General features: G+C 46.0%; 1 protein-coding gene and 1 pseudogene across 1 annotated transcript; both read left to right on the top strand.

Moving 5' to 3' along the window:
* The first annotated feature begins 7485 nt into the window (after positions 1 to 7485).
* LOC131895023 (serine/threonine-protein kinase PLK1-like) lies at positions 7486 to 17536 on the top strand. Its single transcript, XM_059245405.1, has 11 exons — positions 7486 to 7890; positions 8221 to 8389; positions 9268 to 9406; positions 10126 to 10219; positions 11614 to 11833; positions 15479 to 15634; positions 16396 to 16473; positions 16681 to 16835; positions 16933 to 16983; positions 17056 to 17187; positions 17325 to 17536. The coding sequence occupies exons 1-11, from the start codon at positions 7486 to 7488 to the stop codon at positions 17529 to 17531; spliced, it is 1806 nt and encodes a 601-aa protein (XP_059101388.1). The 3' UTR covers positions 17532 to 17536.
* Positions 17537 to 22407: 4871 nt separating this feature from the next.
* LOC131895149 (SIN3-HDAC complex-associated factor-like) lies at positions 22408 to 23401 on the top strand (annotated as a pseudogene).
* Positions 23402 to 26243: the final 2842 nt, after the last annotated feature.

Below are 26243 nucleotides of genomic sequence, written 5' to 3'. Positions count from 1 at the left end.
CTGATCTGCCTTGGTGAGTTCTGCTGTGGGTCTGGCACTATCTGTGCCAGGGTGATCACCAGGCTAAGCTTGGTCTTTATTAGTTTTCTTCATACATATTCTCTCTCTCTCTCTCTCTCTCTCTCTCTCTCTCTCTCTCTCTGTCTCTCTGTCTCTCTCCCTCCCTCCCTCCCTCCCTCCTCCCTCCCCATCTCTCTCCCTCCCTCCCTCCTCCCCCCTCCCCATCTCTCCCTCCCTCCCTCTTCCCCCCTCCCCCCTCCCCATCTCTCCCTCCCTCCCTCTTCCCCCCTCGCCATCTCTCCCTCCCTCCCCGCCTCCCTCTCCGTCTCCCTCTCCGTCTCCCCGCCTCCCTCTCCGTCTCCCCCCCCCCCGTCTCTTCCCCTCCCCCCCCGTCTCTCCCCCTCTCCCCCCCGTCTCTCCCCCTCTCCCCCCCGTCTCTCCCCCTCTTCCCCCCCTCATCTCTCCCCCTCTTCCCCCCCTCGTCTCTCCCCCTCCCCATCTCTCCCCATCTCTCCCCCTCTCCCCCTCCCCCCCGTCTCTCCCCCCGTCTCTCCCCCTCTCTCCCCCCCTCTCCGTCTCCCTCTCCCCCTCTCTCCCCGTCTCCCCCTCTCTCTCATGTAAGACCTAAAGGTTAGAATCCAGCCTCTGCTGGAATTGTGAGGTGTTCTAGAAGTCTGTCCAGGAGTGACAGAGCCTTAGTACAGAAAGTTGGCCCGGGCTGGGTGTGGTGGTGCAAGCCTATAATCTGCAGAGGCGGAGGCAGGTGCATCTTGTTAGGTCTCAAAGAACCCTGGGAAAAGTGTCTGAGGTGCCTGTTTAACTTATCAAAGTAGATTCAGGCCACCAGGTTCTCGAAAAATCTCTCAGCATCCCAAGTACCTGTTACAACAGAGTCCTTCTGGTGGGCACGCCCCACCCCCTACTCTCCACCTCTCCAGCCCCCGAGCTTCCCTCCCTCCCCCCCTCCCCCCAGCTTCTCTTCTCTAGGTAACTCAGCCATTTTGCCTACTTGGTTTGTTGGTTTCCAGGTGCTGTCTTTGCTCCTTCTCTCTTTTCCTCTCCCTCTGTCCCTCTCTCTCCTGCTGCTCAGTCTGCTGGTCAGGTTCAGTCTGGATTCTTCCAGATGCCACTGGCTGTACTTTCCCTCACATGTACAATAGACCTTGTTGTCAACCATTCCTTGGGGCAGCCATGTCCTCATTTTTCATCCAGATCTCTGCGATCTGTGAGCTAGAGGCTAGCCTGGTCTCCATAGGGAGTTCTGTGACAGCCAGGGCTACAAAGTGAGACCCTGTCTCAAAGATAATGTACAGAAAAAAAGTGGTTTCTTTGAGACAGGATCTCAAGTAACTCAACTCAGGCTGTCCTTGAACTCTGACAGGCATGCTTCACGACACCTGGTATCTTGACCCTCACTGAGTACATGTGGGGGCCATTAGCATCAGCCCACCCAGGTGTAGACTTTTATCAATTTCCAGACATTACTCTCAAGCAATTATTTCCTAACTTCCCGACTCTTCCCTTATCAGTGGTACAAAACTCCTTTAGAAAAGGAATCCCGAATTCTGAGAAGAAAGGATCAATGCTCCAATACTTCCCAAGCTCCCTAGCAAGGATGAATCACATCAGTGCTGTACTGTAGAAAATTGGGACCTCAGCTCTGGAGCATGCACACAGGACCTGAGAGACAGTCCGGGCCTCCAGTCTGGGAGGGGTTCAGGGAGTTGCTCTAAGGACCCCCGTTCTCTGGCTCGGATGCCTGTCGGCTCAGGCTCTAGCCTTAACCAGCCCTTGGGGGTGCCCCTAAATTCTGCCCTGCTGCACCCGCAACTCACCCCACGCCCCACTCCGAGGAGCCCACCAGTTTTCCGCAAGCTTCTAGGAGGCAGAGAGGACCGTGTATCGTCACAACTGGAGGGTGTTTCTGCAGGCAACATGCCGGGTGAACACCAAGCTCGCACTTGGTATCTTCCAGCAAAGGGCGGTGTAAGGGGGCGTGCCTTCGAGACTTCTCTCAGAGGAGCAGGTAAGCACTAAATACTAGCAGGAAGGGGGGGGGCAGGGCTACCGTAGCGCCCCGCCTCTCTCAGCTCTATGGAGCTGGGAAATGGGAAAGCACCAACCACAGGAGGCATCTGTGGTGTGCCCTCAGATGGGGCATGGCCTCAATACTAGAGGCAATCCTCCTGACTTAACCTCTTGGGGACTGGACTTATAGACATGATCCACCATGGCTGGTTAAACATCTCCCTTTAACAGAGGATATCACGTTTTGTTTATAGAGATGATGTAACATTTTAAAGTCATTTAAGTTGAGCTTCACGATCAAATCTATGATGATCTTTCCCAGTTACTGTCCGCACGTGATTTACATTTGTCTCCTGGACGCATGTGTTAGCCTCTCTGTCATTCAATGTCTTTCCAGATCAGGCATTTTCAGTGCCTCCTTAAACAGCCCGAGTTCCTCATATTGTGGTGATCCCCGACCATAAAATTATTTTCATTACTACTTCATAACTGTAATTTTGGTACTGTTTTGAATTGTAATGTAAATATTTTTGGAACTAGAGGTTCATAAAGGGGTCAAGGCCCAAAGGTTGAGAACTGCTTCTTGAATTCCAGCAAAGTACTGTGGCCCTGAGCTTCACCCACTGCCTTATTCCAGATAGACTATGGTTAGTGTGAGTTCTTTCTGTTGTCTTTCCTCCCAGAATCTGCATGTAGTAGGTAACATTAATATGTTGAAATTGGTCTTGTTATTGCCACTGAAATATAAATGTAAGTTAAATTGACTTTTGCCAAACAAGAACAATATCAAATAAGGTACTTTAGGAAATACCTTGTGCTATGCACAGTGTTAGAAGTAAGCATAACTATGTCAAAGTAATGAGCAAATCTGTCACCTAAAATCGGTATCTAAACCCTTTGCTGAATTCAAAGGATATTTTCTGGTCCTTTTCTGACCTGTTTCCATGGTGTCGTTGAACCATTACTCTTCAGACACAATCTCACCATGTGGCCCATGCTGACCTCAAATTTGCACAAAAATCCATATTAAAATTTAAAGGGTTTTATCTAAATTTCATATTCCTCCCAGGGACTAGAAGTGTAGCATGCATGAGGCCCTGGGTTCAATCCTCAGCACCCACATAAACTTGGTACCTTCTACATGCCTGTAATCTCCTACCTCAGTCTCCCACACCCTGATAAACAGGTGTGAGGCATCAGACCCAGGGAACTGTAACTCCTGCTGTTCTGGCGTATGTAACTTGTTTTATACACGATTCACCTGGCTGTTAAGTTGTAGCGAGGTCACACATGGACATTTCTTCCACTGTAATTATTCACCCAGCAAGTCCCTAATGACCAGCAACCGAGAAAACCCATTCACTCTCATTTTCTTCTGCTCATGGTGTCTCCCAGCTTGCATGCTTTATTCAGTTAATCAATTCATTCATTCGGTTCCATTATGGGCACTGAAATCACAGGTTCTGCAGATTAAGAAATGGACATCAGCACCTAGTGAAAATTGTAGCTTTGTTAATCTTTGGATCTCCAGCTTTTAAAGGACCAGCCCTACAAAACCTCCTCATTGACTCTTTCAGGGTCTGCTTCATTCACAGCTAAGCCTGTCATTGCACTGGCGTGGAAATGACATGGGGACAGTATCCTTACCAACATCCTTTTATCTTTGTTTCATTTGTAATTAGCTTACAAAGACTGGATGGTCAAAAGGCTTCTTCCGACATCTTTAGTTTTTGTTAACTCACCCTTGCACAGTTTACCCTCCCCACCCCACTATCCCCTACCAGCCTGCTGCCAGCCCCACTTATGCCTTTTACCTGGAGTGTTCTCCCCCATTCTTTCATGCAACCTGTGTTTACTATCCCTTCTGATTATATTTTTTACTTTGGCTGCAAGATGTAGGTTTTCTTATAGCTTTTTCATATGCCCTTCATTCTAGTTAAGTCTTTTCCAGTACGTCACTTCCCCATCCATGTTTGAACCTTCCCATTCCGAGCATCCCCCCTCTCTACCTTGACTTTTTACCTATATTTTACTAAATCCCACCTGCCCTCATGAATCCATCCCCAATGGCCTGTCTCTAATTACCTGGCTTCCACAATTGTGCTCCAAAAAACACACAAAAGAAAAATTTCAAAGCAAGGATACCTGTGTGAGAGACAGTACATTTGTCTTAATGAGGCAGGGTCTCATGTACTCCTGGCTGGCCTTTTACTCACCTGTGTAGCAAGGATGACCTTCAATTACAGGCAGGCAGCACCATGCCCTATTTGTGTGAGTGTTGAGGATGGAGCCTAGGACCAATTGACCTACATCCCTAGACTAGGGAAGAAACATACAATAGGAAGAAAAAAATTGTGTGAACACTAAGTTTATCATGTGTATTTTTTGAGGCTGGTCTTTACTATGATGCCCAGGATGATCTTAAAGCCCCCGAGTTCAAGTGTTACACCTGCCTGGGCCTCCTGAGTAAATGACACTGTGGGTATGCACCTCAACATGAAATATGTTTCTTGAGCAGATTCTTGGCATGGCTCCTCTGCACATCCATCTCCGTGAGCATTCATGGAAAATGCTTCTGTGTATAGAAAAAAGTGGATGAATGGGGCCCACTGCTGGAAAGGTGGCAACAACTTCCCACTGACCTATGAACCCAATCTAGACCCTTCATTTAACCAGAAACTGCCTCCAGGAGCTGACGATGTTTGACCCTTGGTGCTGTGCTGTTCCATGCACACCTCGGCTTCATTTTTGTTTTGTGAGTTTTTTATATTTAGCATAGAACTGAGCTGCTCTGACATTTTTCATATGTTATGTTTTCATTTATGCTCTCACTACCTTTCCCCACTCCGTCAACTAGACCTTCCCTCTCTCCACCCCAAACAGACTGACTTTCTGCGTTCATCTCATATACACCATTATCCTCTTTGCCTCCCTCCTCCCGTATAGGTCCCCTATCCTGTCTCATAGTCACCTTTCTAGATGTGTGTGTGTGTGTGTGTGTGTGTGTGTGAGAGAGAGAGAGAGAGAGAGAGAGAGAGAGAGAGAGAGAGAGAGAGAGAGAAAGAGAGAGCGAGCGAGCGAGGCAACCCCTAGATGGCACACTTCATCACATCCTTCCACTGTCTGCCTCACTGTGGTCACTTAGTACTTTACATGACAGACAATAATTTACTGTCTCTTGAAACTATGAGAGAAAAGGGAGTTCCTAAAGATTTTAGTTCCCAGTTTCAACTAGTCATGACAGGCTAAGGCTAGAGGTTATCTTCCTGATACCTGAGTCAATTCACAATATAATGGTAAACAGATCTAATAATACACCTACTTTATAACTAAGCAGTCTGATGCTAAGATGGAAAAAAAAATCACAGACAATCTTGATCTTAACTCCCAGCACAATCTCTTCATACCACATTTAATCCACGATACAATTTCAGAAACGAACAAACAGATGCCAAGTTCTCCTTTCACAACCTTACTTCCTGTTACGCCCACATCATGAGCCCCTCAGAGACCACCAGGAGTCCGAGTTCATATGCAAAAGCAAAGAACCTTTCATGCAAGATCCAGCTTGGGCTCTTCATCCATTCCAACACAGTGGTTGGATCAGGGAGAGCATCGAGCTCAGTTGAGGCAGAGTTTTTAAGGAGTAAAGGATGGGGGTTAGGGGAATGCTGGATTCAGATGGGGGTTGAACTCCTGATTGGGCAGGAGTGAGGTAACAGAAGTTTTGTCAAACAGTGGTTGGGTACTGGCTGCAAGGAAATTGGCAGTCTATAAACAAAGTAAGTAAGCTATCTTTAATGTTCTAGAGCACTTAGTACTTGTTTGTCTCAATTCTGATCGATCTCTTTCAGGGTACATTTGTGGCTTTTCCTGGTTATTGTAATGGTGAGACCTAGTTCTAATATTGTTAGTTTGCAGCCTGTCATGGCTGCCCCTAATGTTAAAGTTAGGCCTCTTCGCGTCTCTATAAAGAAAGTAACATTCAGAGGTTCCCTTGCCTAGCAGCACTAACAGACTTTCAAAGCAGCAGCCAAGGTCTGGAGGACTTGCATGTGTTTACAGGGGAAGCTGTCAGGAGGTGTTTAGGAAGGCATTTAGGAATCAGAATACAGATGCTTTAGCATCAAAGGAGCATTGGAAGGAAATTAGCAGCTCTAGTGTTTGTCTGGCTCTTCAGCTTGCTACCTACCCCAAGATTGAACTACCAGCTCCTCCCCAGCCTCCCCTCTACTTGGCAAAATAAAACACTTTTTAGGTTGAAGGTATTGATTTGTTATAACATGGTGTCTTTCTTTCCCTTATTTAGTTTCTACTCATAATAATTATCTTAACTATGCAATCCAGCTCAACTTCAGGGGAATGAGGAAATTACAAACCCAAAGAAGAGCAGCAGGACTCAAGGACTATAAGATATTAATAGCAGAAGGATGGGTGCCACAGTTGGATGGGTGCCCTCAGAGCTGCAGATGGGAGGGTCTGGTGTTTAAGGTGTATGTCAGTCAGAACTGTCACAGCTGTCCCATAGTTGGCAGTGGTGAGCTTCTTGCTGAACTTGCTCTTCTTGGACCCAAAGTGCTCATGGCTTCAACAATGCTCGTGCCTTCTTTAGCATTCCCAAGGACCATGTGTTTGCCATGAATACACTGAGTCTCTGCAGTGCAGATGAAAACTGGAAATTGTTTGTCTTGGTTCATCATTTGCCATGGACAAAATACCAGGACCTGAATGTTCAGGATGACATTCCCATACTTAAATTTCACCCCATGGATGGACTTCATATGAATGACTATGGCACATAATGTCACCACCCAGACATGAATCCTGGAATAATTCAGTGAAAGGAGAAACACTCGTAACCAAATACTTCCTTTCAAATGTTCAGAACAGCAAAGTTTTCTTCTACCTTGGGAACTTTGCAAATAGCTAGAGGAAGACTCAGCTGAAGGGTGGCTGTCTATACCGAGGTTGAAGACCACTGTGGACTTGACCATAGATCTAGTGGCCACAGGGCACAGGGCAATCTGCAAATGATCTTTTTAAAAAAGTTAACAGAGAGGCACCATTCACCAAAGGATGGAAACTGATGCAAACTCACAGCCAAATACTAGAAGGAGTTCAGTGAATCCTAGAGAACAGGAGGAGAAAGGATTGTAGGAGCCAGAGGGGTCAAGGACACCACAAGAAGACTCATAGAATCAACTAACCTGTATCCGATTAGTTCTTAGTTTCCTTGGCTATCCCACGTGCATTCAATCCTCAAGTCCTTGCCCATCAAGTGTCTTGCTCACAAGATACAGGTTTTAAAAGGAGCTGCACCATTAGAGCACTCACATGATGCAGAGTGCTGGGTGGCTTCCATTTTAAATCCCCATGGCCAATCAGCAACGTGCAGGCCTTTGAAAGATTCCCAGTGCCTTGTTTGAATTCGAGGGGGAGCAGAGCAAGTTTAGGAGCATGAAGACATCAGACAATGCTGAAAAGCTGGCTCGAGCATCAGCCGACCTCCTGAAAGCCAGGGTCCAGGGAGATGCAGGTCCCAGTGCCCCAGTGGCCGCCCCACTGTTGAAAAAGATTCCAGAGGTCTTAGTGGACAAAGGCAGCAGGCGCCTTTATGTAAGGGGACGCTTTCTGAGTAAAGCAGGCTTTGTCAAATGCTTTGAGATCTCAGACCCAGACACAAAGGAGGTGTTCGCAGCCAAGATGGTACCTAAGTCTTTGCTCACACCCTCCCAGAAGGAGAAGCTGTCCAAAGAGATTTCCATTCACCGCAGCCTCTCACATCGACACGTCGTAGGCTTCCACAGCGTTTTCGAAGACAGTGAATTTGTGTTTGTGATTTTGGAGCTTTGTCGGGAGAGGGTGAGTGTTTCTGCTGTGGGACTGGGGTGCCCACACCGTGAATTTGCTGGCAAAGGGGCACTGATGCCTTGGAGTAGCCTAGAGGAGTCCTTGTGTATGAAGCAATTATGGAAAGGCTTCTAGTGAGAGTGCTGAGTGCGGTTGAGAAAAGACTCTGGGTAAGGGCACGCATTAACAGGAGAGGGTCCTGTGAATGATAATGACCAGTGTATGGGCAGAATCATCAGGAGTCCGCCAAGACTTTTCTTTAATCCTGAGAGCTTAGTCCTGGTCCCGTCCAGCTGGCCACCCTTTATGGTGGGCTTCAGTAACTTCTTCCTTCTTCCTCAGTCCCTCCTGGAGCTGCACAAGAGGCGGAAAGCCCTGACCCAGCTGGAGGCGCGCTACTACCTAAGGCAGATAATCCTGGGCTGCCAGTACCTGCACCACAATCAGGTCATTCACAGGAACCTTAGGTTGAGCAGCGTCTTCCTGAACGAGGATCTGGAGGTGAAAATAGGTGCGGTGCTGGACCTGCGGGTGGCCGGTGCCAGAACAAGAGGAGGCAAGGAGAGGAAATGTGGGAGAATGGGAGCCAGAGAAATGGAGGGCAGGTGGGACATGGAGGTGCTGCCTTCCAGAACGCCCTCTAGTCTAGAAATGGAGGGTGAGGGGCCCACACGCCAGTGTCTTGCCTTTAGATGCATTTGCTCTTTTTGTTTTTGTGTTTGCTGTTGCTGTTTTGTGTACCTCAATACAGTAGTTCTGAAATTAATAATTTACTTGGGGGTGCCTCCCCCAATTACTACCCTGTCTCATAGCACTGAGCCAGGTGTCCTCAGTCAGTTTCCCTTTTAAACTGGAGGTCTAGACGTATGCCATGGAGCAAGGCTGGCAGCATTCCCTTAGCTGGCTCTTTACTGAGCTGAAAAGTCCTGTTCCCTTGAGACTCTGATTCGCCTCAGTCCCTATTCCCACATCACCTTTCTTACCCTGTCCATCAGCAGTCACGAAGAGTATTTACTTGGTTCCCTAGTGCATCCCATTCTGTTGTCATGTGGTTTAAATTTCATTTATTTATGTGAGGGGTGGGATAGAAGGTAACTTTCAGGAGTCAGTTGTCTCCTTGCACTGTGTGGGTCCCAGGGTCAACTCAAGCCATCTGTCTTAGAAGCATGCACCTTTACCTACAGAGCCATCTTACCGCCCTAGCCCTGCTATCTAAAAGAGCAGTGTAAAGGGCAGTGGGAGGCCTGCCAGAGCCAGCAAAGTAGGAAGGTTCCCGGAACAGAGACTTTGGAGTCTGATTCTCAACGGTCAGACCTGAGGCAGCTGTCTGCAACCACAGGTGACCCAGACCTAGCAGCTGAGCGCCCTCTCTTCTTTCCTCTGTCCCAGGGGGTTTCGGGCTGGCAACCAAAGTGGAGTATGAAGAGGAACAAATGAAGACCTTTTGTAGCCCCCAGAACTTCATAGCTCCCGAAGCGGTGAGACTGGGAAGTTTTGAGGAGGATGTATGGTCCATCGGGTGCATCATGTAAGTTGGGAATGGACTCAGGAGCTATGGGTCTCAATGGGGCTTTCTGAGGCACTTCACCCAGTTGACCTTACCCTCTGGATCCTTCTTCCTTATAGAAAGGCTATTTCAGGGAGCAGGTTGCCCACATGAAGCCCTATTTCCTTATCAATCTGGTGTAGGATGTAGGATTTCCTGTAGCTTGGACTTATGGTCCAGAGAAGGGACGAGAAAGTCTCTACAGTTCTTCCTCCAGCTCTTTGCTGTTTACTAAAAGCATGCACAGACTCAAACCATCAACACCTGAGGGCTTGTTAGGACTATGGAATCTCAGTTCTGAACCTGGGTTTAATTGTGTCCCTGGCTGACTTTCAAGAAAGCTTTGGAAGCACTGATGAGCACTGTGATGGGAGAATCAGATCATCAGAAAGGCTGATGGTAGGCAGAAGTCCCATGATGGTGGCCTGTGGTGGACAGCAGTGACCTCTGGGGTCCTTGGAGTCCTCTATTACTACAGCCCAGAGCTGGGGAATTCCTGGCCCCTTAGTATCCAGGTGTTATCAGCTACATTCTTCTGAGGGCTTGTCCTAGCCAAGGTTACTGTGGCAGTAGGCAGACTTGGAGACCATCCCCATCTCTTCCTAGTCAGTGAATCCAGCACAGCCCCCTTCCTCTAGACAATGACTTATGCATTTAGACTTTCCTGGGAGTTTGAGCAAAATTCTTCCTTGTACCTCCAGGTACACCTTGCTAGTGGGCAAGCCACCTTTTGAGACCTCATTCGAAAAAGAAACCTACCTCCGGATGAAACCAAATGAATACAGTGTTCCCAAGGTGACAGCAACACAATTTTATTTTGTTTCACCCAAAAGCTATTCACTGAGCCCAGCTATATCCTGAGGACAGAGCCTTGCCTCTAGTATAGCCACAGAGAATGTATGTGTGAAGGCTGGCCTTGAACTCGTTGTATGTTGAGTTTAAATGTCAGATTCTCCTGCCTCTACCTCCCAAGTGTTGAGATTATAGGCATGCAGCACCAGGCTGGCTTTATGGGGGTATACTGGGAACTGAACTGGGTTTTGTGCTTATAGGCAAGCACTCTGCCAACTGAGTCCCATGCCCAGCTTCCTGAATGGATGTAAAGTGCAGGGAGAAAATGGGGGAGAAGAGGCAGATGTGCCTAAGCTTGGGACATGGACCATCTCCACCTAGCTGAGCTGTGTTTAGCAAATGATGGCTTGACTCTTGTGAACCAGGCTTCCCATCTACAAAGTTTCCCCAAGGGCTTCCAGTGACAAAATTACATCTTTTTTTCACAACCAATGGCATACGTCTGTTTGAAGGGATAACCCATTTCTGGGGACTAGGTCTACCTGGGACATATGGCCACTTTCAAATTGGTGTCCTTGACTTGTATGTAGAGTAGCTATGTCACAGAGAATCAGCTCACTGCAGACAGCATGGACTGGCTTGACCCAGCTGGACTGCTGTGGTATAAGTCCTGGCTTTATCACCTAGGCTGTGTGTATTCTCAGACAGGGGCACTTTCTCAATTCTGAGCCTGCTTCTTCATCTAAAGTGAGGCATAGTAGTGGAGTGAGTAGTCTTCACTTTTGTGAGGCTGACGCAGGGGAATCTCAAGTTCCAAGCTAGCCTGAGCTACATAGTGAGATCCTGTCTCAAGCTATATGGGGGGAGGGAGTCTTTTAGGATTTTTTGTGAGGCCCAAATGAATTAATATACAAGACTGCATTCCTGATACATAAGAAGCCTAGAGTTAATGCTCTGACTGACAGGCCTGTTCTAGGTTTTATCCCATATACCAGGTGTCCCACGTGGTGGGGTCCCGGGTATGGTACCGCTCCTCTATTCTACAGATATGCCTTGTTGGGCCCAGAAAGCCCAGGCTATTTGTCAGAGCTGGAATCATGGGGGCGGAACTGGGATTTAAACACAGGTCTGGAGACCTGGAGGCCCCTCTGGTGGTAAATAACTAAATTTGTTTTGCAAGGGCAAGCTGGGGAAATCGTCCCAAGTTAATATTGAGTGCCAAGTGGCAGGAAATGATCCTTCTCACCAGCAGGGTGACATTGGTCCTTGCTAAAGCTGGGGTGGAGGACCTGGTAGAGCTTACGGCCACTGAGCTATGGTTTATTTGAGATAGGAGCAGCCACATGTCAGGTGGGGTCCCTGTCTCATCTCACTTAGGCTCTGCTTCTCCCCTCCAGCACATCAATCCCGTTGCTGCCTCCCTCATCCAGAAGATGCTCCAGGCAAAACCCGCTGCCCGCCCCACCATTGAGGAGTTGCTCAAAGATGAGTTCTTCACTTCTGGCTGTATCCCTGCCCGTCTGCCCGTCACCTGCCTCAGCATCCCACCAAGGTTGTCAGTGGCTCCCAGCGGCCTGGACCCCAGCAGCAGGAAGCCTCTCATGGTCCTCGAGAAAGGTGAAGCTTGGTCTTGGTAGGGTAGACTGCAGAGAGCCCAGATTTCCAGGGTGCATTTCAGGGTGCATGCACCTTACTCTGCCCCCAGAGGTGGATCCTATCCTTGAGGTCTGGTCCCTGGGTTCTTCTGACCCTTGGGCTTGGCAGGAAGAACAGACTGAATCAACCCATTTGATCTGATAAGGAAAAAATGGACTGAACACCAAGCCCAGGAAATTCTTTTTGATTTTGTTTAAAAGTCTCTATCATCTCTTTTGCATATTTTGTTGAATGCTAGAACTTGTCAGGTATAGACATGGAGTATAACACGGCACTCATCCTCATTCTCAGCCATGGTTCACTCTGCACCTTTCACCCCTTTGAGTGCTTGTGTTTTGTCTGTCAGGAGCAGGTCTCTCATGGTCACCAGGCTGCTCTGGAGTCAGTCCTCCTGCCTAGGGCTCTGGATTACAAGTTTGTCAGCACATCTCACTTTTGAAATGTCACTACAGCCAACTCCAGCAGTCTGCCATTTTACACTTAAAGTACATCTGTGAGTTCGAGGCCCGCCTGGTCTATAGAGCGAGTACCAGGACAGCCAGAGCTGTTAGAGAAACTGTCTGAAAAAGAAAACGAAGGATCAAATAGGTAGAAGAATGAACAGGAAGCATCTGACTCTTTTCCCAGTCTGTTTCCATTTCTTTTGATGATTTCATCATCAATCCTCTGTGTTTCTCTTAACTGATTGAGAGCAAACTTTGTTTTGTTTTAAAATTTATTTATTTATTATGAGGGCACCAGATCTCATTACAGGTGGCTATGAGCCACCATGTGGTTGCTGGGAATTGAACTCAGAACCTCTGGAAGAGCAGTCAGTGCTCTTAACCGCTGAGCCATCTCTCCTGTCCCAAGAGCAAACTTTCTTCTGTTAAGGCTCCTGTGTATACTTCTTGAAAACAGACATGACGGACACCAGCACAACCTTCAGGACTGTGAGCATTAATCCAACCCCGTATTGTCTTCACGATTTCTTTTTCTTTTCTGTTTTCTTTCTTCCTTCCTTCCTTCCTTCCTTCCTTCCTTCCTTCCTTTCTCTCTTTCTTTTTCTTCCTTCCTTCCTTCCTTCCTTCCTTCCTTCCTTCCTTCCTTCATTCCTTCCTTTTTTTTTTTTTCAGGCAAGATCTCACTATGTAGCTCAAGCTGGCCTCCAGCTCACAGAGATCCACATGTTTCTGCCTTCCAAGTGCTAGGATCAAAGGCGTGAGCCACCTTACCTGGTAGCATTCTTTTTTTTGACTCCCTCCCTCCATCCCGCCTTCCTTTTATTTATTTATTTATTTATTTATTTATTTATTTATTTATTTACTTACTTACTTACTTACTTACTTACTTACTTACTTACTTACTTATTGAAACAGACTATGAAGCCAAGACTGGCCTCAGGTTTGAAATCTCTGGCCTCACTACCCCTTCTCCCCCCACATGCTGGGCTTATAGGAGTGTGCCACTGTATTTAGAATTACTATTTTTTTCTTGCAGCTTTATTTGACCTTCATATATTTCATTAAGCGTTGTAGTCTTTGAGAACTTGAAGGACTTTGTTTCTCTGTGTGGCTATGCCACCAATTTAATATAAAGTTCTCAGTTTGTTCAATTAGATTTACATTTTTAGGCAAATGACTTGCGATGATTTAGTTTTGGTTTTGGTGCTTTGAGACAGAGTCTCATGTTGTTCAGACTAGCCTTAAACTGCCAAATGCTGGGATTACCAATGTGTGCCTCACCCCTGACTCAATGACTTGGATTTTTTGGAAGAATTTTAGCGCTATACAAAGTGTTATAAACAAAATAGAGCTGACTTCCTATGTGCCCTTCCCCCCAGCTTCCTCCACTATCAGCATCTCTCTACCACAGAATAATTACCAAAACTAAAACGTTAACCACAAGATAATCTTGTCAACAAACTCCAGTCTTCATGTCAATCAAACAGATTCCCCATTAACATCACCTTGTTCTGTACCAGGGTGCAAGTCAGTACCGCACATGGCATTTAGAGGCCTCAGCTTCTTAGTTTCCTCTAGCCTGTGACAGTCTCTGGGTTTTTCCTTGTGTCTTGTGACCTTGACACTTTCAGAGGGTGCTGATGAGTGTCTTTCCTGTTGGGTTTGTTGCTTCCTCGTGATTTAGGGGAGATTCTACATTCTGAGCAGGAATGCTGCAGAGGGGCTGTGCTCTTTTCAGTGTGTTGGGGAGACAAGGCTGTCTCTGCTACAGATACTGTTTTTTTCGGTCATTGATAAGTATCTTGCAGGAAGTTGTTTGAAAAACTGCTGCTCATCAATTTTGGCACCCACATGTGGGTCTTGGTGTAGTAATTATTGCTGTAATTTTTATTTCCCCCTTTAAATTTTTGAGACAGTGTCTCATGTGGCCCAGTCTGCTTAGAATTCCCAGTAGCCAAGGATGACCTTGAGCTTCTATTCCTTCTGCCTCTGTCTCCTGAGTGCTAGGAGACACCACCACAGCCAGTTTATAAGGAGCTGAGGATGTTAATTCAGGGCTTCACACTAGACAAGCACTCTGTTAATTGAGCTATTGCTGAGCTCCCTTTTCTGTTCCCCTTTCCTGTAGTGCTTGACTTGTGGATCCTATCTTATGGGGAGGTATTAAAATACTGCTCCTTTAGGATTCTTTTTTTCTTAGTAAAGTAGCAATAAATGAAAATGTTTTATAGACATTTTCCAGATTATCCAAAGGTAGAGAATTGTATCATGTGATATGTGATCCTGGAGTAGTCGTCCTCCATTTTCAATAGTTTTATTTGGACAAGTTTGATTTTACATATTCTGCAAACAGTCTCATTTTGTTTTTCCTGTGAATGGGTGTTTTACATGCATATATGAATGTGTAGCACATGAGTGTCTGGTGACCACAGAGGCCAGAAGATGGTCTTGGATCCCTTGGAACTGGAGTTACAGGTGGTTGTGAGCCTCCATGAGAATGCTGGGAACCAAAGCCAGGTTCTTGACAAGAATAGCCGGTACTCTTAGTGGCTGAGCCATCTCTCCAGCCCCCTTTTGACTAGTTTTAAAATCAGAGCTTAGATATTTTATTTCACACTTAAGTTCTTAATACGGCATGGTGGGATTGTTGTTGTTTTTAACTGAAAATTTAGGGAATGTCCTGTTTCACGGGAGAACTGACACATGCTGGTTTGGGGAAGTGAATTGTTCAAGAATAAAGACAGCAACAGTGACCAGCGCAGCCCCGATCACCATAGGCCAACTTAATGCTTCAGTGTGGATTTCATTAGACTCAGTTATCTGTAAGCACACAGAGCAAAAGGCTTACACTGCGCTTCACCCATCCTTCCACTTTCCTGGATGCACAAGGCGCCCTTCATTCTTTGCTTGAATTGGTGCCTCCAGGCTCCCTCCCTGAGTGACAGCAACAGCAGGTGTCCTGGAAGGGCAGGCTGTTGGAGCAGAGGCCTGAGCACCTGCAGCTTTGTGGCCTCTCAGTGAGCACCATATACCTGACACACCAACGCGGTCCTGACTCAGTGAGAGCTGATGGTACTATGGGAAGATTGCTGGCTGTGCCAGGCAGGCCTGTGCTCCCTCCAGTGGTTTTTTTGCCTGGCTAATGACCATGTCACCTTCTTAGGTGTAGAGAGACCCTTGCCTGACCGTCCCTGGGAAAAGGAGGAGCCAGTGGTTTGGGGGACAAGTGAGGCCATCGAGTGCCACCTCAGTGACATGCTGCAGCAGCTGACCAGGGTCAATGCCTCCAAGCCCTCAGAGCGAAGGCTGGTGCGGCAAGGTGAGTCCTGTAGGGGGCTTCCCATCTGGAGAAGGCAGGGTATCTCAGTCAACAAACAGAGCCCCCATTTCCTGGAGATCAAAATCCAGGTGAGTTAGCCTGACACCTAAGGCCCTCCTGGTGTGCCTTCTGCCTGTTTCTGCCCCATCTCACTCTGTAGGTGACTGATAGGTCACCTCTGCACAGCTGTGTCTGTTGTCTCCTTTCTGCCCAGGGAATTAATCCCTTGGTCCTCAAGAGACTCAGGTCAGCCCAGCCTCAGGGCTTTTGTGCCCGCTGTCACCACCCTGACCCCCACTGCCAGCACTTCCTAACCTGATGTAATTCTCCTTAACATCTCTTCCCAACACATCCATGTATCTGCAGTTGGGACTCGTGTGCACTGAGGTGGTTCTAGTGTTGCAGGAATTGTTGGGTCTGCTCAGTTTCTTCAGCACTTTAATCTGGGGCACTAGGCTTTCCACCAGCCCTGATGTTAATGACTTTGATTACTCTTCATCCCTCTGGTTGGTATGTGGGTCCTTCTAGAAGCCTAGGGTTTTCTTTTCCTATCCACACCTACCACAGTTCCTGAGACACAGTAACGGGGCCCACTTAACGAATTGGGACTTGGCATCCTGGGCTGCAATTTGGGTGTCTGGGTTTGTGCCGTCAGAGCCCTCCACAGGCTTCATGGGATGTCCCCCCCCCAGCTCTGGGGAGGATTATCTGAGAAGACAGAAGAAGGGACTGGCCTAACCAGTGCTGTGTTTCTATCCCAGAGGAGGCTGAGGATCCTGCATGCATCCCCATCTTCTGGGTCAGCCAGTGGGTAGACCAATCAATGAAGTATGGACTTGGTAGGTGTCTCCAGAATGTGGGATGGGCAGGGGATGGTGTTGCCATAGTAGCCTTTGAGTGAACAAGTGAGTGATGTCCGTAATTGTGTGGCTGTGTTACCAAGAATTGTTAGGGCCTAATGCATGCAAGCACTCTACTACTGAGCTATTCCCAGCCTTTGTCCACCTCCTCCTGCCTTTCTAAGATAGCCCTCCCCCTGCCATCAGGGTATCGGCTCTGTGACAACAGTACAGGGGCACTCTTTAATGACTCAACATGCCTCGTCCTCTACAATGATGGTGACAGCCTCCAGTACATAGACCATGATGGTATGGAGTCTTACCCCACCATGAGCTCCCACCCTGACTCCTTGATGAAGAAGGTGGGAACTGGCTGCTGTAAGAGGGTGTGGCAGGGTATGGGGTCTGCCTCAGGGTCAGGCTCTCATTCTGGAATCCCTTCCCCAACTTTCCAACCAGATCACTCTCCTCCAGCATTTCCGAAGTTACATGAATGAACACCTGCAGAAGGCGGGGGCCAGCATGGAGGCGGGGGCCAGCATGGAGGCGGGGGCCAGCATGGAGGCGGGGGCCAACATGGAGGCGGGGGCCAACACCACACCCCGGGAAGGTGATGAGCTGGCCCGGCTGCCCTACCTGAAAAAATGGCTCCGTACAAGCCGCGCCATCGTCTTGCACCTCAGCAACGGCACTATACAGATTAATTTCTTCCAGGTGTGCAGGGGCCTGTACTTGAGGTGGCTGGGTGGGTGGAAGTGCTGTCCCTTTCACCAGGTGGGGGGCCTTCCTCCCCTTTGCCTCAACCTCAGGCACCAGCTGAGTTTTTCACTCACTCCCTTCTTTCCTCCAAGGACCACACCAAACTTATTCTGTGCCCCATGATGGCAGCTGTGACCTGCATCAGCAAGAACCAGGACTTTCACACATACTGCCTGAGCCTTCTGGAGGAATATGGCTGCTGCGAGGAACTGGGTAGACAGCTGTGCTATGCCCACACCATGGTAGACAGGCTGCTGAGCTCAAAGTCTCCCAGCAGCAGACCCGAGGACAACTCCTAGGTCTCTGTCGTTTGGGCTGGTGCCCCTTCACTTTTCAAGCTCTGCCTGGTACTGCATTGCTGGGCTTCTAGGACTGCTGTTCAGTGCCCGTGTCCATGGGGCTGGGTGGGGAAGGGGTTGCTGTGTAAGTTATTTTTGTATATGTTTGGATCTGAGTTTATAACCTCTTTCCCTGCCCTCAGTCTACTGTATAACTTGTATAGATAGATTTCTATTGAATTTGAGACTGTTCTTTCCTTGGCTTTATATTTATTCAATATATGTGTATATCTTTTCTTATCCTGTGTTTTTGTGAGTACCCTGAACCCAGTGTATTTCTCTGTTCCAACAGCCTCAGGCTGCTAAACTGCTGTCCAATATTTTGATGCTCCCTAGACAAGGTTGAGCCACAGGCTTAACTCCTTGGTCCACCTTTAGGGCACCTGGTTGTCTCAGCTCTTTGACATCTGGCAGGACCTCCCAGCATCCAAAGTTGGTGACTAGTAGGGCAGGAAGAAGCTCTCAGAAGCACAGGTTCTCAGGGCATGGTGAGTGTGTAGCAGCAGCCTCGTGAAGTGGTGTGTGAAGTAATGGGTGTAGCCAGCAGGGACTTGGCCCACAGCCTGGTATACTTCAGTTGGGAGCTTCCTGTAGTGGTGCCACACCATGTGCAGTGCTGTGGCCCTCTGGGGCTGTGGTCACCCTGGAGTGTGTAGAGAAACTGATCCGGAAGGACATGGTGGATCCGGTGAACGGGGATCCGCTGACAGAACGTGATATCATCGTGCTGCAGCGCGGCGGTACCGGCTTCGCAGGCTCAGGAGTGAAGCTGCAGGCAGAGCTGTCTCGGCCAGTGATGCAAGCCTGAGCAGTGACCTAATAAACCTGCCTGTGAATGGAAAAAAAAGAAATACAATTTAATGTCAGGTGGTTGGACAGCATGCCTCTAATCTCAACACTTGGGCGGACAGACAGATCTCTGTGAGTTCAAGGCCATCCTGGGCTACAGAGCAAGTTCCAGGAAAACTAGAGCTGTTGTTACACATAAGTTAAAGTTCATCAACACAGTAATGTCGTTAAGAACCAGGAATGGAAGTAGTCATAAGAAGATCCTGGCTTCTTCTGGGCATTTGAGTTGTTCTTCTTCTCAGGAAGGGCCTCTTATAAAACCTAAGGATTTCATAATAATCTATTGGATGGATCTTAGGACTCTCCAAGATTTTCATTGCCAAAGGGCAAATACTGGAATTATCTGGAAATATAAGCTCCAAAGAACAGCAAGGACCCCACTGATAAATAATTTTCAGAAATAGAAGTGGCCAAGATGAGAAGGTTTTAATCTTTCATTTTATCTATCTATCTATCTATCTATCTATCTATCTATCTATCTATCTATCTATCTATCTAAGTCTAGCTACCCAGGCTGATTTCAAACTTGAGTATTTCTTTATGTGTGCTACTGTGCTTGGCACAGAATATTCCATAACCTGAAGTGTGTCTGAAACCTGTTAAATAAATCTCGTCAAAAGTGAGTACTGACATAATTCAATTCACTCTCTCTATATATAACTGAATTTACCATCACCACCACCACCACCACCACCACCCAGTGCACCCCATGCTTACCTTGCACTGGTTGATTGGGCATTTCACATCTAAAAACATCTGAAATACAAAAATGCTATGAAATCTTAAACTGTTGATCCCAAGCATTTTATATAAGGGACATTCAGCCTGCAATTAGCATGTAATTAACAATGAACAATGGCGGTCATTTGCTGTTAGAACTCTTAATGCTCTTCACAATCACAAAGAAGGAAGGTGGTCAACTGTAACAATTCTCATCTCACCATCTGAAATGAAAGCTGGGAGGTTGAGTGAATGCCTGAGAACAAGGCTAGCAAAGCCCTGGCTTTGGACACCCTGCCTTGCCTCCAGGCTCTGAGTTCTGTGCCATCAATCACGCTGTGCTGCCTTATTAAGACCCAGTGACCTTGACCTCACCTTGAGTTCAAAGCATTTTTGTATACTTGCTCTAGTTAGCTCCTGGGCCTTAATGGATTCTTTGGAAAGATGCTGGATTTTTGTTTGGCCTCAGTTTCTGACTGTGCACCCTGCAAGTCATCTGACAAAAACGTTTGTTTTAGAGGCAAGTGTTAGTCCTGCATTATAATCTCTGTAACTAGAGTCTGGTGCTCTTTTTCATGTTTAGACATAGGCAACTAATAACAGAGCACAACTGAGTTAAATAAATTTAGAAGCATATTTGTTATTTTTTAATCTTAACACAAAGTTAACACAGATTTTGAGTTTATAAAATATAGAAATCAACATAATTTTTATTGGCATACAGCTCCAGTAAAGCTTAAAATTCTGTGAGATAGACATAACAATATTCTCCATCAATTTTAAATTAGATTTATTATTGCTATTATTTCTGTGCACTTGTGTGACATGCATGCCGCAGTACATGTATAGAGGTCAGAAATCAATGTAAGGGATTGGTACTCTGCCCCCCAAAAAATGTGGGTCCCAGGGACTGAATTCAGGTCATCAGGCTTGGTGACTAGTGCCTAATTTACCAGCTGAACCAAACTGTCAGCTCCTCTATCAAGTCTGAAATTCAACAATAAGGCAGAAAAACTGGCTCTGGACACCCTGCCTTGCCTCCAGGCTCTGAGTTCTGTGCCATCAATCACGCTGTGCTGGAAGTTAAATAAAATTGCAAAAGAAAAAAAAATAAAAGCTTTTCTTCAAGAATCTGTTTGAGGACTTGTGGTGGTATTGTGTTCCCCAAAATATTGTGTACCTTAATAAACTTATCTGGGGTCAGAGGACAGACAGCCACTAGATACAGAGGCTAGAAAATGTTAGCACACGCCTTTAATCCTAGCATTCCAGAGACAGAAATCCCTCTGGATCTCTGTGAGTTCAAGACCACATTGGAAACAGCCAGGCATGGTGACTCACACCTTTAATCCCAGAAAGCAGCCTTTAATCCCAGGGAGTGGTGGCAGAAAGCAGAAAGGGTTATAAGCCATGAGGACCAGAAACTAGAAGCATTTGCCTGCTTAAGCATTTGCCTCGTTGAGCATTTGGCTGGTTAAGCATTCAGGCTTCTAGCAGCAGTTCAGCTGAGAGCCATTGGGATGAGGACACAGAGGCCTCCATTCTGTGGAGAAGAGACCAGCTGAGGATCCGGCGAGGTGAGAATGCTGTGGCTTGTTCTGTCTCTCTGATCTACCAGCATTCACCCCAATAACTGGCCTCGGGTTTGATTTTATTAATAAGACTCTCTAAGATTCCTGCTACAAGGACTAGCAATGCTCATTGGGGAGAGGCATTTCCAAGCAGACCAGAGAATTTATGTTCAACCCTGAAATCCCACAAGGTAGCGGGATGGAACATGTTGTACCCTGAGTACCCCAAAGACCCCCATGAGACCAAAATCCAGCAAAGAGTCTTTTTATTGCTGCCAGTTAACTTGGGTCTCTCCATCCATCTGATGCAGCAGAGCAGGAGAGACCCTGAGTAGCACTCAAGCAGGGTTTTTCTAATGGTTAGGGTAGGAGATCTAGGGGAATTCCAACTCTATATCATTACAAGCTCAAGACTGGTGCTTACGTCAGGTTAGAGATGCTTGGTTTGAACTGATTGGAGAGTTGCAACTCAAAGGAAATTGCCCTATCCTCTAGCAATCTATGTTATTGTATCCATTTGACCAGCAGATCCATTTCCTCTGATAGTTAGACATCCCATTTTTATCTGCAGGAAACTCATTCCCTATGACAGCTATGGTATACAATCTATAACAGCAGAAAACATCTCAGAGGACATATCTGGTGCTTTGTTTATTATGCCAGTTATGTTATAGCATATCCTTTAGGTTATGGCAGGAAATGCCTGGTGTGCAGCTCCTAATTGTCTAGGGGTGAAGGGGCAGCAGATCATCTGGTGGGTTTTTTAAGAACAATTTATCCAAGGGCCTGTTGTCCCCTGTCTGACCCTTCTCTAAGATGGCTGCAACCCTGGCATCCTCCCCAAAAGACTTCCAAAGAGCTGTCCTCTTAACTCCACATGCACACCTCTCCCTATCCCACACCCCCAAACACATAAACTAAATTAAGTAATTGGTGAAATGATAAATAAAAAAGAAAGCGAGGTGATACTGAGTACCTTTCAGCAGGTCCTGCCAAGGTATGCCACTAAGCAACACACAGCACCAGCAACAGTTAGTGCAAAGAGGTTCATTGGGGAGTGGTGAGTGGAAGTGTGAAGGGCTGTGTGGGAGTGGGGACTTGAGAGAGACAGAATGACAAGAGGAAGAAGAGACACAAGAGAGAAAAGAAGAGGCAAGAGAGGAGAAGCAAAGAGATGTGAAAAAGGCAGAGATGGAAAGGGAGTGAGCTGTGCCTGGTGGGCATTTTTAAGGCTGCACGTGTGGCAGAGCTGACGGTGGAAAGAATCCGATGACAAGTGATGACGTAATTGCTGTGGTGGCAGCAGCAGATGCAGGCTGCTGCGGCGTGGCAGGAACTAACAATTGGGGTGTGTGTCAAACACTGCGTCCTGCCTCTGCCTCCCTAGTGCTAGGACTGAAGACATGCACCACCACACCTCATGATATGGATTGTTTTTGATGTCTAAACAGGAGCTGATGAAAATATTTTCATATCTTTGTTCCTCAATCATCTTTATTGTTTCTATTTTCCGCATGGTCCATATCATGGTAAAGTAACCATAGGTATATACCATAGGACCTTCTGACTACAAAATAGAGGGAGATAATAAAAGTGTTATAAATATGGGGGAGGGTTGTTTTTGTAATGAGGAGCAAACAATGAATGAGAACTATGAAGTATATCCCATCAAACTCATTTTTTCCCCTGTGGTTTGATTCCATTTCTTTTGCTACAACCATTAAAATAGCTCCACACTACCACTTTAAGAATTTTGACAAGTATATACACATTCACATTTTTTTTTATCATTAATCGGCTTTAGCATTTTTGTTTCATTACTGCTCTAGGCTATACCATTTGGGTAGGTTTTAGAATTTTTTTAACTTAGGCAGCATATAAAATCAGCAAACTTGCTGGATTCACTGTGGGCACAGTGAGTGCTTGCAGGGGTTTTCTCGGTGCAGCCTGCCCTGTGTGAATGCTGCTGCACGTGGAAGCTATTTCCCAGAAGGAAATATGTTTGGTTTTCACAAGCCAAAGGTGCACTGAAGAACAGAGGACTGCTGTATCTGCAGAGCTAAGTCTTCCAGCTCTTGGTTCATGGACAGTAAACATTACAAAAAGGATTTTCAGAGCTATTTTGGGTTGCACATGACATCTGCAGTGTCTGTGTGTTGTTTGTGGAAAGATGGAAGAAGTTGCCAGCTGATCCAGAAAAACAAAGCAAAACAAAAAACAAAAACAAAATAACAACAAAAAACCAACAAAACTGGAATCATGTGGTAGATGCAAGGGCAGGACCCAGTCTAAAGACAACATTTAAAACAAAAAAAAGCGAGAACTCTAACTGGAAACAGGATGAAAAGCAATCACATGAGTAAACTGTGGAAGGAATTTAAACACCACAATCCTGATGCTCATAGCACCTCAAGTGCCTCTCCAGCCCAGTCTCTGCTTCAGTAACCAGTCAGATCAAGGCTCAGATACAGAGATGGCCTCCAGCTCTAAGAGGACTCCAGTTTTTCCTTTTTAGATATTACCTACTGGAAAAGACAGAAAATACATTGTGGGATCATCTCTAAGGGCAGTTTTGGCGAAGTCCTCGTTGACACCCATCTCTTCAAGCCTTGCTGCAGCACAAAGCAAGCAGCTGCTGAGAAGCCTGAGGAGGAGGGGCTGGCACCTCTGCCCATCTCCACTCAGGAGTAGTGACTGAGGTTCAGTAGAAGGGAACAAAGATTGATTTAAACTTTGAAAAGACCACAAAGTAACAAACTGACCTCCTATTTTTAACTTGGATACCTATTATTCTGCCAAAAGATATTTTATATAACAGTTTTAATGTGTTACCCATTCCCCATCCAACAAACTCAGAAGCCAGTGTCTAGCTTACTGCAAGAAAAAAAGTGTACATGATACTTAAGATGCTGAGTATTTCATTGGAAAGTGGAATGCTGTTGTAAAGTACTCTTTAAGTTTTTTTTGCTTGTTTAATACCCCCAAATGAATACAATTAGGGGATTTCAGGGCACAGAGGTGCGATTGTTCTATGATAAACCACATGTAGTTTAGTCTTTCTGTGGAAAGGTTGTAGTTGAGGCATTTTACAATGTCTGGCTACACTTATTTTTCCTCATGATAATTTGTCATAATTCAGAAGCATGACCTGCCTCTAGAGACAGTTAAAAATTTTGGAGTGCTTCAGCATTACCAAACATCTGATGATTCAGACCATTAGTACTGACTATTAAGCAGGGGAGACTGACATTTCTCCAAATAGCTTGGAGGAGGAAGCAATTTCTGAACACACAGGTAGCATCGTGTCACCTCCCTTCATCTTAATATTTGATAAGAAGACTTTATGTGAATCTTCTAAAACAGAACCAGAGCTCCCTCATGGGAAGGTAAGCCTGTAGGATGGGCAAGGTCCTATACGAATAGTATCAAAACATCACCATACAGTAGAGAACACATGGTTAGAAAACACTTATTAGAATGTGTAAGTCCTGGGGATGCATTGGGCATAGCTGATGCTGCTTGAGGCACATTTTTTAGAGAACTTGCAGTGTATAAATAACTGACATTGCTGCTACATGACTGTATGGGACTCACTGAAATCCATATGATTCAGTTCTAGCTCTGGATTTCCTCAGTTGACCTTTGTGGAGGTTTTATCTATAGAGTAGCCCTTTGCCTTGTCTTGACCTTATTAGGATTTGGGCTTTTGTTGCTTTTCTCCCACTATTTAAAGTAGGCTAAAGAGAAGAGTTGTGTATTGAGATTAAGTTGGTTAGTTGAGTTGGTTTCTTGGATTTGGGCTTCTGAACATCCAGGTAGCTGAATGGAATGCCTCACATTAAGATCTCAGAGAGGGTTTCTCCATAGAACGCTCCTGAACCTGTCCAATGGCTTCTTCTCAAAATTCAGGAAAATACAATACTGCCGTGTCAGACATCTCTTAGAGGGAAGGGTACATGCTGCCTTAGTATTCTGTCACTCGTGATTATTTTTGAAAACTGGATTTTTAAAGTCTGTTAGTGTTTCACAACAAGGAGAGCCACAGTTTATGACAACCTGTAGTTTTATAGTTTTACCTTGTGTGCTTCTTTCTTTTGAGAAAAACCTACCTAGTACAAGCCACCATATGCACAGAGTGCCCAATGATTGAGCATCTCTATTTCTGCATTTATATATTTATTATTAGACCTCAACTGCAGTCTTCTCCCACTCAACTCTCTGCCTGTAAACATACTGTATTTAGGCATGCACTTTGTATTAATATACTGAATCTACATGTCTTAAACTTTTTATACTCTTGGATAGTTATTATCAAAACCATTACTGTAGGGTATTGAATAAATTTAGTTTTATTAGAAAAAAATAAAATAAACAAACTTGATATTTGATGCCAAAGTAGGATACTGAATTCTGATGTAGCCTGAGAAAAATCTAGAGATAATATTTAAAAGTAAAAGCAGATGAAGTAGCCGGGTGGTGGTGGCACGTGCCTTTAATCCCAGCACTTCGGGAGGCAGAGCCAGGCAGATCTCTGTGAGTTCAAGGCCAGCCTGGGCTACCAAGTGAGTTCCAGGAAAGGCTCAAAGCTACTCTGAGATACCTTGTCTTGAAAAAAAAATGTAGATGAAGCTTTTCATCTGCCAAGTAGCATTAAGTTAGTTGGTAATACTCACCTATTTTACTTTTATGTATACTTGTGTGTGAATGTTTTGCTTGCATGTATATCTGAGTACCAGAGGCATGCTTGGTACAGAGGTCAGAAGTCATTGGGTCCTCTGGACTTAGAATTTCAGATGGATATGAGCCCCCTTATGTGTGCTGGGAACCAAACCCAAGTGCTCTTAACTACTGAACCATCTCCCCAAGCCCCAAACTCATACTTCTTAAATTTAGCCGACGGAATTGATGTTCTGAGTAACCTATCTGAGACAGCCTTATGGAATTTTATCAAATGTTTTGTGTCATAAACCAATGGGAAACACCATTTCAGAGATTGGAATGAATCCTTCAGGCTTTGTTCACAATATTCCTAATGGAAGCAGATGACAGTGCCAGAGCAGGTCATTACTCTACATCTCCCCAATGTAACAGCCATGCTAAAGGAGTGAGAGGTCAGAAGGCATCTCCAGTATTCACACTTGCAGCTCAGCAGTTCCCCTCTGCTGTGGGTAGTGGTAAACTTTGTTCATGCATTTCAAGGCCACTTTCACTGTTTTGCTATCCCAGAACCACAAAGGGCAATTGTGAAAGAGCATGGGGAAAGGACTAATGTAGTGCAGAAGGGAGATTCCTTTCTTTCCACAAGCTCATCATTGTTACATTCTCTAAATCTGGCTGTTAACATAAAGGCTAGGTCATGAAGACTGGAGTAGACCATGCCATCCACACTCAAGGTGTCAACCCCCTATATAGCCCTGGTTAGATGGGAATTCACTTTGTAGGCAAGGCTCCTTGAACTTGCAGAGATTCATCTCTGCCTCTGAGTTCTGAAGTTACAGGAATGTAACACAATGCCTAAATAAAGAAGAGTTGT

Source organism: Peromyscus eremicus, chromosome 18 (assembly GCF_949786415.1).
Source record: "Peromyscus eremicus chromosome 18, PerEre_H2_v1, whole genome shotgun sequence".
Lineage (NCBI taxonomy): Eukaryota > Metazoa > Chordata > Mammalia > Rodentia > Cricetidae > Peromyscus > Peromyscus eremicus.
This window is presented reverse-complemented; position numbering and strand designations above follow the sequence as displayed.